At 43.1% G+C, this 12,138-nt stretch overlaps 1 protein-coding gene across 1 annotated transcript in view; it reads left to right on the forward strand.

Annotated features, from left to right (window-relative positions):
• The window catches only part of csmd3b (CUB and Sushi multiple domains 3b), a 2,134,893-nt gene that overhangs the window by 1,330,588 nt on the left and 792,167 nt on the right, over positions 1 to 12,138 (forward strand). Inside the window, exon 8 of the mRNA XM_072277417.1 lies at positions 10,377 to 10,464. Coding sequence (XP_072133518.1) covers positions 10,377 to 10,464 — 88 coding nt within the window. The remainder of the gene's footprint in view (positions 1 to 10,376; positions 10,465 to 12,138) is intronic.

Raw genomic sequence — 12,138 nt, forward strand, 5'->3', positions numbered from 1 at the left:
AAAGAAAGAAATGATGAGCAATAATGAATGAATATACATAGAATAGTACAGCACAGTACAGGCCCTTCGGCCCACAATGTTGTGCCAACCCTCAAACCCTGCCTCCCATATAAGCCCCCACCTTAAATTCCTCCATATACCTGTCTAGTAGACTCTTAAACTTCACGAGTGTATCTGCCTCCACCACTGACTCAGGCAGTGCATTCCACGCACCAACCATTCTCTGAGTAAAAAACCTTCCTCTGATATCCCCCTTGAACTTCCCACCCCTTACCTTAAAGCCATGTCCTCTTGTATTGAGCAGTGGTGCCCTGGGGAAGAGGTGCTGGCTATCCACTCTATCTATTCCTCTTATTATCTTGTACACCTCTATCATGTCTCCTCTCATCCTCCTTCTGTTCAAAGAGTAAAGCCCTAGCTCCCTCAATCTCTGATCATAATGCATACTTTCTAAACCAGGCAGCATCCTGGTAAATCTCCTCTGTACCCTTTCCAGTGCTTCCACATCCTTCCTATAGTGAGGTGACCAGAACTGGACACAGTACTCCAAGTGTGGCCTAACCATAGTTTTATAGAGCTGCATCATTACATCGCGACTCTTAAACTCTATCCCTCAACTTATGAAAGCTAACAGCCCATAAGCTTTCTTAACTACCCTATCCACCTGTGAGGCAACTTTCAGGGATCTGTGGACATGTACCCCGAGATCCCTCTGCTCCTCCACACTACCAAGTATCCTGCCATTTACTTTGTACTCTGCCTTGGAGTTTGTCCTTCCAAAGTGTACCACCTCACACTTCTCCGGGTTGAACTCCATCTGCCACTTCTCAGCCCACTTCTGCATCCTATCAATGTCTCTCTGCAATTTTTGAAAACCCTCTACACTATCTACAACACCACCAACCTTTGTGTCGTCTGCAAACTTGCCAACCCACACTTTTACCCCCACATCCAGGTCGTTAATAAAAATCACGAAAAGTAGAGGTCCCAGAACAGATCCTTGTGGGACACCACCAGTCACAATCCTCCAATCTGAATGTACTCCCTCCACCACCACCCTCTGCCTTCTGCAGGCAAGCCAATTCTGAATCCACCTGGCCAAACTTCCCTGGATCCCATGTCTTCTAACATGGGGGTTCCTCCTCAAGGAACTCTATCAGGCTTGTTAGACACGATCTGCACTTCACAAAACCATGCTGACTGTCCCTGATCAGACCATGATTCTCTAAGTGCCTATAGATCCTGTCTCTAAGAATCTTTTCCAACAGCTTTCCCACCACAGACGTAAGGCTCACTGGTCTATAATTACCCGGACTATCCCTACTACCTTTTTGAACAAGGGGACAACATTCGCCTCCCTCCAATCCTCCTGTACCTTTCCCGTGGACAACGAGGACATAAAGATCCTAGCCAGAGGCTCAGCAATCTCTTCTCACGGCTCGTGGAGCAGCCTGGGGAATATTCCGTCAGGCCCCGGGGACTTATCTGTCCTAATGTATTTTAACAACTCCAACACCTCCTCTCCCTTAATATCAACATGCTCCAGAACATCAACATCACTCATATTGTCCTCACCATCATCAAATTCCCTCTCATTGGTGAATACCGAAGAGAAGTATTCATTGAAGACCTCTCTCACTTCCACAGCCTCCAGGCACATCTTCCCACCTTTATCTCTAACCGGTCCTACCTTCACTCCTGTCATTCTTTTTCTCTTCACATAATTGAAGAATGCCTTGGGGTTTTCCTTTACCCTACTCCCCAAGGCCTTCTCATATCCCCTTCTTGCTCTTCTCATCCCCTTCTTAAGCTCCTTTCTTGCTTCCCTATATTCCTCAATAGACCCATCTGATCCTTGCTTCCTAAACCTCATGTATGCTTCCTTCTTCCACCTGACTAGATTTTCCACCTCACTTGTCACCCATGGTTCCTTCACCCTACCATTCTTTATCTTCCTCACAAGGACAAATTTATCCCTAGCGTCCCGCAAGAGATCTCTAAACATCGACCACATGTCCATAGTACATTTCCCTGCAAAAATATCATCTCAATTCACACCCGCAAGTTCTAGCCTTATTGCCTCATAATTTGCCCTTCCCAAATTAAAAATTTTCCTGTCCTTTCTGATTCTATCCTTTCTTATGATAATGCTAAAGGCCAGGGAGTGGTGATCACTGTCCCCCAGATGCTCACCCACTGAGAGATCTGTGACCTGACCCGATTCATTACCTAGTACTAGATCTAGTATGGCATTCCTCCTAGTCGGCCTGTCCACATACTGTGACGGGAAATATAAGCAATAAATAACAAGAACATGAAATTAAGAGTCCTTGAAAGTGAATCCACAGGCTGTGGGAACATTTCAATGATGGGGCAAGTGAACTTGAGTGAAGTTATCCTCCTTGGTTCAAGAGACCGAAGGTTGAGAGGTAACAACCATTCCTGAACCTGATGGTATGAGTCCTGAGTATTTTCCTCCTGATGGCAGCAGCAAGAAGAGATAGTGACCTGGGTGGTGGGGGTCCCTGATGATGGATGCTGCTTTTCTGCAACAATGATCCATGTAGATGTGCTCAATGATGGTGAGGGCTTTTCCTGAGGCGGACTGGGCCATATCAACTATTTCTGTAGCATTTTCCATTCAAGGACATTGGTATTTCCACACCAGGCTGTGATGCAGCCAGTAAATATACTCTCCATCACACATCTATAGAAGTTTGTCAAAGTTTTAAATGTTATGCCAAATCTTTGCAAACTCCTAAGGAAGTAGTACCGCTTCCATTCTTTCTTCGCAATTGCACAAGACAGAACCTCTGAAATGATAAAGCCAAGGATTTGAATTAATGTCTGCTATAATCCCTAACAGGAGGGCAGATGAGACTAGTTGGGTAAGACTAGTTGGGTGATACAGTTAACATAGATGTATTGGGCTGAAGGCTCTGTTTCCATTCTGTATGATTCTGCAACGCAATAGAATGACTTCTAATATACTGAGGGGATTGCTAGATGGCTAATCTGCATATCCATTGCAATCTGCAATAGGCATGCAAAAGAGTGCCTGTGGTACTCACCTCAGAAATTTATTTTCATTGACTTAACTGGAACTGGAGTTTGGGAGTGGAATCAATGTTGCTGTTACTTAATTACTTGTTTGCTGCAACTGACTTCTCATCACTCATACTTATTTCAATTAAACAGATAATTCTATGGATCTTGTTGATGAAAGACTATAAGTAGTTATTATCCAACCAAGTAATTCATCCCTTAATTGTACTGTATCTATTAAACAAGGGTATTAGCCAGGCCATCAGGATGTATCAGGAAAATTATCTTGAAGCTACACAGCACAAATGGAATTTTGATCATTTGCTGATTACAGTTAGCACTTGTCTTCCTAATTGTTTAAATTTTTGTGGGGATAAAATAGGTTCTGTTTTAAATACCTTCCTGTTGTGTGAAAATGCTGTTGTGGAGCTGAAAACTAAGCATAGAACATGCAGCAGTGTACAGGCCCACAATGATGTACTCGTCTTATAACGTACTCCATCATCAATCCAATACTCCCCAGTCACACATGCCTCCACTTTATTTTCATCATCAATGTGATCATAAATGTCTCTTAAATATCTCTAATCTATTGGCCTTTGCCATTAACCCTGGCAGGAGTTTCCTCGCACCCAGCGTTCTCTGTGTTTAAAAAAAACTTACCTCTGGCATCTCCCCTATACTTTCCACCAATCACCTTAAAATTATGTGCCATGGGTGCTACTCATGAGGCTGCTAAACAAAATAAGAGCCCATGGTGTAGTAGAATGGATAAATGATTGGCTGACTGACAGGAGTCAGAGTTGGAATAAAAAGAGTCTTTTATGGTTGACTGTAAGTGACCAGAGTTCTGGAGGGGTTGGTATTGGGAGTGCTTCTTTTTATATCATATGTTGATGATTTTGATGATGGAATTGATGGCTTTGTGGCAAAGTTTTCTGATGAAATGACAATAGAGGCAGGAAGAGTTGAAGAAGCAGGGAGTCTGCAGAAGGACTTAGACAAGAGTGGGAGAAGGGAAAAAGAAGTGGCTATTGGAGTAAAGGATAGGGAAGTGTATGGTCATACACTTTGGTGGAAGAAATAAAGGCATAGACTATATTCTAAATGGAAGAAAATACAGAAACCTGAGATTCAAAATCTTTGTGCAGGATTTCCCAAAGACTAATTTGTAGGTTGAGTCATGGTAAGGAAGGCAAATGCAATGTTAGAATTCATTTTAAGTGGACTGGAATTTAAAAACAAGGATGTAATACTAAGGCTTTATAAGGCATTGTTCGGTCCGCACTTGGAGTATTGTGAGCAATTTTGTGCCTTTGATTGAAGAAAAGGTGCGCTGGCACTGGAGAGGGTACAGAGGAGGTTCGCGAGAATTATCCCAGGTATGAATGGGTTAAGGTATGAGGAAAATTTGATGGTTTTCGGCCTGTTCTCACTAGAGTTTAGAAATATGAACATTTCTTTTCCCTCACACCGATGCTGTTCATCCCACTGAGTTCCTCCATCAGATTGGTGCTGCAGATTCCAGCATCTGCTGTCTCTTGTATCTCCATGCACTTCTGGTAGCTGGATGTTGAATGGTAATGCACACCTTGCTATCAGACCACAGACATAAAATAAACTGAAAATAACACAAAATCTTTAGTCCAAGCTCATAAAGTACAGTATAATTTAAAATGTTGAGGGAAGTTCTTGAAATATCCAGTAGGTCAACCACATCAATAAAGCAAAGAAATGAGTTAATATTTTGAATCAACAGACTGTCTGATAACCCTTTTACTGCCCTCATAACTTATGTCAGACTCCTTACATATTTCCAGCATTTTCTGCTGTGTGTCAGGAACCCTGGTATTACCTTTGGTAATAATTGGGTGCTCAGTGTATTGTTGCCATGGCACCGGAGGTCCTGGTGTTCAATGACATTGATCCAATGCTCCAATAGAGCTTGTTATAGAGAAAAGAGTAATGAGAACTATTAACTAGTAAATAGGGATGTGGATTGTGCTAATGTGGTTATAAGGAACCGTGCACAAAAAGTAGAAACATGGAATGCAGCAATGATGACACCCAGGTTTCAGGAATTTCAGTTATTATGTTATAGCGTGCACCCATTGTCAGAGTGGAAAATTGGATTACCTGTGAATAATCATTTTATTCTGTAATCAGAACATAGTCTGTTACATAATTAAGTCTTCCTGTAGCCGCCATTCTGTCATCAAAATCTAATTTTGCTGGCAGCCTGTGGTGGGGGGAGGTATGTCTCTACCAAAGGAGGTGTAAGGTGTTTCTTCCCTCCGCTAGCCTGCAGTTCACCCTTGGGCAAGGTGTATCACCTGCTTATCCCCACCAATCAGGGTTACGTGAAACCATCAAAGCAGGTGGTGGATGGTTGTATGAGCAGCTGGTGCATATCACAAGTCCTGGTTATATGACCACTGACGACTGGCAAACGATCTCTGAAGAGTATTGATAATGACAGGGGTCACCTGTCTTAGAACATAGAGATCTGCTGGACATTATAGGCCATTCGGTGCTGACCATGTAACCTACTCTAGAAACTGCCTAGAATTTCCCTAGCGCATAGCCCTCTATTTTTCTAAGCTCCATGTATCTATCTTGTGTTCGTCCATCGTTGATGTCGATGAGGACCTGGACACCATTATGATGGTGTCGAGACTAGCGTGTGATTTGGATTTAAGTGAGGGAGAGTTGCGCAGCATCAGCCTCACTCTCTCTTCCCAATTCCCATCTGGGTCCAGTGACAAGACAGAGTTGAGACAGCTGGAGATGGGACTAGATGCAGTGGATGACCAGAACGTCTTCTGTGTCTTGTCCTGCTCTACACATTCCACGACGCTTGCAGAGACCGCCTTCTTGACCGCTGGACCTTCCATTGGTCTCGTCCGCTCAATCCGCCGGAGTCTGTCTTCACATGCTGGGATAGACAACTCCCTATCTCATCGGGGGTTTGAGACCCGTTGGCTACCCTCACCTGGTTTAGCTGGCTTGTCGAAGCCGTTGCCCGATGTGTGGCCTCTGTCGCATGCAAACAGCTACGGGGAGCCACAGGTGAGAGCTGAGTGCCAGGTGGGGAGCAAAGGTGGATCAACCGCCCTGAAAAGGACTCGACATGTTCCCCCACCAGAGGTGCTACCCCTCTCTGACACCCCATACACCCCATGTACCTATCTAAGAGGCTATTAAAGGACCTTTAAAAGTCTTGCCCAGAAGAGGGCAATGGTAAACCACTTCTATAGAAAGATTTGCCAAGAGCAGTCATGGTGCCCGCATCATACAGCGTGGTGCATAATGAATAAATGAACTAATCTCATCATCTGAGAATGTGAAAGCTGTACCAAATTCATGCTCAAGTGAATTAGCTTTGACTGGTCTTCTGGTGTGCAACAGTTTTTTTAATAAATCACTCGTTATTATAAGTACCAATTCCGTGTGATCTTTTGACTTGCTCCTACAAACTTTCTGTTTGAAATGAATGAGAAATGACTTTGACCCCATCTGTAATTACTTATTAGTAACCTGAGAGGGAACAATCCAGTAACAGAAGAAGAGGCATCGAATGGAACTCTCTCAGTCTCTTTCACTCATTAGGAGCACTTAAACTAATCATCAGAGAATATAAAGTCCATTTGGCTCGAGTTTGTGGCAGACAGCCGCTGATATATTTGAACCCCAGTTAAATGGTCTCCAAATCTGAGAAGTTCCAATAAATTTCATTTAACTAGCTGTAATTATCTTTGTTTACAACTTGCCCTAGTGATTGAACGTATGATAAACTTGGAATAATATTGTTGCTCAACTAAATACAAATGGAGAAGGAACAGTTAAAAATAAATCTGCTCAATAGCCAGCAGAAACTAAGACTATATGGGAATGGAAAATAAATCATCAATGGTGAATTTATGATTTCCCCACATAACATGGAAGTAGTATTTTTCTGCACAAGTGTATTTGCACATTGCCGAATGGAAAATCGATCAGATTTGGGTGTAGCTGGGCAATTTTGAAAATAATTTAAGAGTTGATTTAAGAAAATATTCCTCGATATGTTAAAAACAATGATGTGGTGTGGTCACGCAATCATTTGATAAGTAAATTAGAACACGTTAGTTGGTTTCTTAATAATGTAATGTCAAAACATCCAACTTTGAAAAAGGAAGTATCCACGGCTCCGCAGGTGGAGGTGTCAGGACCGATTCTTTTGAAGTAGAGGTTGACAGATTCTTCATTAGTCAGGGAATGAAGGGATACAGGGAGAAGGCAGGAGACTGGGGCTGAAAGGAAAAATGGATCAGCCATGAAGAAATGGCAGAGCAGACTGATAGGCCAAATGGTCTAATTCTGCTCCTATATCTTATGGTCTTATGGTCTTATATGTCAATGATTTGGACAACAGAATTAAGGGCATGTGTCCAAGTCTGCGAACAATATGAAGACAGATGAATGGGCCGGTAGTGTTGAGAAAGCAGGGAGGCTGCAGAAGGAATTAGACAGATTAGGAGAATGGGCAAAGAAGTGGCAGATGGAATACAGTGTTGGGAAGATTATGGTCAGAACAAATTCTTAGGCCCAGTTTGCAGGAATTTACAGAAGTGTGTAATTTGATTTACAGTGTTTGGGTGTGTTTGGCATCTATTGGGATATTTTTGAACTCTCGTAAAAGGCTGCAGAAACTGAGGCATTCCTGAAATTCTGCATCCTTTTTGGATCATTTTCAGTTATTTTGTGTAATTTGTGCTAAAACCAACCTAAATGCAAACTTACAGAAACCACACCAAAATAAGTCAATTTAAATATAGTTGATAAATTGTAGGTGAATCTCATTGATGCTTGATGCTTATTCCTCAGGTTTACGTAAATCAGGCTTTAAAAAATTTACACATCAGAATTATTATGCTATGTTTGCTTTTATTTAATTTGTCAAACGTTTTAGGAGGACACACACTCTTCACATTAGTCAGTTCCTATCTGTTGACTCTCTCTACTCCTGTCCACAAAAGCTATATAGATTCTATTATCTGCCACCAGACATCATGTGAAGCTATACACGAGATTCCTGATGCACACTATAACTGACATGCGAGAACATTCCCCATTACATCTTGAAAGACTACAGACAAAATTTACAAGGATGTTGCCAGGACTGGAGGACCTGAGTTATAAGGAAAGATTAAATAGAGAATGACTTTATTCCTTAGAACATAGAAGTTTGGGAGGAGATTTGATAGAGGTATACAAAATTATGAGGGGTATAGATAGGGTAAATGCAAACGGACTTTTGCCACTGAGATTGGGTGAGACTAGAACTAGAGATCATGGGTTAAGGGTGAAAGGTGAAATGTTTAAGAGGAACATGAGGAGGAACTTCACTCATAGGATGGTAAGAGTGTGGAACGAGCTTCCAGAGCAAGTCGTGGATGCGATTTTGATATCAATGTTTAAGAAAAGTTTGATAGGTGCATGGATGAGAGGAGTCTGGAGGGCTATGGTCCAGGTGCAGGTCAATGGGACAAGGCAGTTTAAATGGTTTAGCACAGTCTAGACAGACTGAAGATCCTGTTTCTGTGCTGTAGTTTTCTATGACTCTGTGACTCCATCTTCTCACTAATCATTCACTCCAACCATCTGCCCTATCAGTGCAGACTCAATAGGCTGAATGGCCTAATTCTACTTCAATGCTTTATGGTCCTATGACATTATTCCTAGCACGTAATGGAAACCAGTCTCCCCTCCACGAACTCGGTCTATGCTTCTTGCTGCCTCAGTAAAGCAGCCAAAATAATTAAAGACCCCCACCTCCCCCAGACATTCTCTCTTCTCCCCGCTTCCATCAGGAGAAGACCATCATCCTCAACCTCGAGGGATCACCACGACGACAGTAAAAATGTATGAAAGCACATGCCAGCACGGTGAAGGACACTTTTTACCTTGATATTCTGAGACTGTTGAATGGTCCTTTGGACAAAAGAGGAACTCTAGGCCTCATTATGATATTGCACCTCATTGTCTAACTGTACATTCACCTTGCTGTTGGATAAGTTTCAAGTTTTTCATGTTTACATTAATTCCAAATATAACATCGTACAGCAGGGGAGCATCATGATTAGTGTAATGCTTTACAGTGCCAATGATCACGTTCAACACCCAACACTGTCTGAAGTGAGGTTATACGTTCTCCCTGTGATAACTTGGGTTTCCTTGGGTGCGCTGAGGCCCTCCCACAGTCCAAAGGATATTCAAATCATGATTAGCAAGTCATGGGTTTGCTATATTGGCAGAGGCAGAGTGGCAGCACTTGCGGGCTGCCCCAGTACATCCTCAGATTTTATTGGTCATTGGCGCCTTTGACACATTTCACCTTGCATGGTGTCTCAGGGCTGTGTGTATCTGCACCTGCACTATTCCCCGCCCCAGCACTCCTTCTCTACCACCTGCCCATACACCTCCCACAGCATTCCACCCTCGCCATTCCCAACATTGGTTGCTCCTGCCAGATTTACAAACTTGCTCTCTGCTCCACGTTGACAAATACAGTACAGCACAAAATTCTTAGGCAGCCTAGTTATATATATATGTCCCTAAGACTTTGGCACAGTGCCATTTATGAATAAGAATGTTTGAGAAGAATAGGGACAGATGTGGTTGAATGTGACCAGCTTAGTTGGGCCAGCAGGGATGATTTGGGCCAAAGGGCCTACTGTCATGCTGTATGAACTTATGTCAGACCAGGTAATGAGTTAATGACTCTGTGACACAACTCATTGGAACTGTTGACCCGCAGCTCCAGTGACCAATTCCAATCCTTATCTCCAGTGTAGGTTCCACATTTGTGTGGGTTCTCTCCCACTTTCCAAACATATTTGGGTTGGTGGGTTAAAGGTCCCTTGTGCATTGATGAATGGCTCATTCTGGGTATATTTAGTGGGAATGTTGGGAGAATTTGATTGGTTGGTTGGATTGGATTTGTGTAAAGATGGTCAACATGGACCATCGGGCCATCTTATATCGTTTCTCTCTAATGATAGCAAGTTTTGGGGAAAAAATAATATACTTAATGCTATGTGTGGCAATGTATTTGGACGGTTTGATGAAGTGCTTCTCAAATGCATATTCCTTCTTGAATTAGCATCTTCATATCTTATGTTTTTTTGCTGAAAATAAATATCACTTTTTATTATTTATTTCCGTTTGTTTTGTGACCAAAGCACAACACAAGAGAAATAATGGGAAAAAAGAGTGATTATGGGAACAAAAAGCTGCTTATGCTTTTAATGAATGTTGATGGAAGCTTTCCTGTTTACTATATTTTGCAGTGAATGAGGGAGGAGTAAAGCAGCCATCGAACTCGTGCCCGGATCCCGGAGAACCAGAACATGGAGTACGAATTGGTTCTGATTTCAGGTAACCAGTTCTGTGCCTTTCTGTGAATTGTAATTATGTCAGTAGTGCAGCTAACTGCAGAATTTATTCTTCAACTACTGCCCCACCACATGTCCCCATCATTTCCAAAATTCAGAGTAAATTTTATTATCAGAGTACATACAGTATATGTCACCACATACAACCCAGAGATTCATTTTCTTGCAGACATACTCAGAAAATCTATAAAGTAGTAACTATAACAGGATCAATGAAAGATCAAGTAGACAGCAGACTGTGGAAATGCAAATATAAGTAAATAGCAATGATATGAAATAACAAGATAAAGAGTCCTTAAAGGGAGAAAGGAAACTCGGAAGTGTCAGTATTACAGTTGAACAAAGGGAACTATGGTGCTATGAGGGAGGAGCTGGCCAAAGTTCAATGGAACAATACCCTAGCAGGGCTGACAGTGGAACAGCAATGGCAAGTATTTCTGGGAATAATGCGGTAGGTGCAGGATCAGTTCATTCCAAAGAGGAAGAAAGATCCTAAGGGGAGTAAGGGGAGGCCATGGCTGACAAGACAAGGGACAGTATAAAAATAAAAGAGAAGAAGTATAACAGCAAAAACGAGTGAGAAGCCGGAGGATTGGGAAACTTTTAAAGAGCAACAGAAGGTAACTAAAAAGGCAATACGCGGAGAAAAAATGAGGTACGAAGGTAAACTAGCCAAGAATATAAAGGAGGATAGTAAAAGCTTCTTTAGGTATGTGAAAAGGAAAAAAAATAGTTAAGACCAAAATTGGGCCCTTGAAGACAGAAGCGGGTGAATTTATTATGGGGAACAAGGAAATGGCAGACGAGTTGAACAAGTACTTTGGATCTGTCTTCACTGGGGAAGACACAAACAATCTCCCAGATATAATAGTGGCCAAAGGACCTAGGGTAATGGATGAACTGAAGGAAATTTATATTAGGCAGGAAATGGAAAATGGAGCCTGCTGGCCCTGAAACTAGCAGGCATGAACTTCAGATTGCCTCTGTCATTGATCTCGCCGGCTCCAACACCTCAGGGCATATTCAAAACCCGGACTCCGACAATGACCATGGACACCTTCAAACCGATTGTGCAACCACCAACGGCGACTCCAGCCTTGAACTCCAGGCCGGGTCTTTATGTGCTGCTATTGTGACTCCCGTCTCCCCTTCCCCCACCAATACTCTGCAATCCCGTCTCCCTCAGATCCCATCGTCAGCTCCTGGGTACTCAGAGGCTCCATCTTCCTCTCACCCCAACCCTCCCCTCTTCACTGACACCCGCAGCCTCCTCCCTCCCCCCTTTGATCCCAGCTTTCATCCGTGCTGGGTCTTTACCATCCCCTCCGACCTTCAACTGTCGGAGGCAGAAGGCTCTGTCCTCAGTACGGGCCTCACCTTTGTCCCGCTTCGCCCACACCTCAGCGAGTTCCTTGTTCGCCACGATGCAGAACTCTTCTTCCGGCATCTCCGTCTCCGAGCCAACTTCTTCGGCAAGGACTCTTCCACCCCCACCGATGACCCCTTCTCCCATCTTCAACCCTCGTCTTCTTCATGGACACCCCGCTCTGGTCTTCTGCCTGCTCTGGATCTCTTTATCGCTAACAGCCGACGGGACATCGACCGTCTCGACTTTACTGCACCTTGTCCCCATTCCAACCTCACTCCTTCGGAACGC

Source organism: Mobula birostris, chromosome 1 (genome assembly GCF_030028105.1).
Source record: "Mobula birostris isolate sMobBir1 chromosome 1, sMobBir1.hap1, whole genome shotgun sequence".
Lineage (NCBI taxonomy): Eukaryota > Metazoa > Chordata > Chondrichthyes > Myliobatiformes > Myliobatidae > Mobula > Mobula birostris.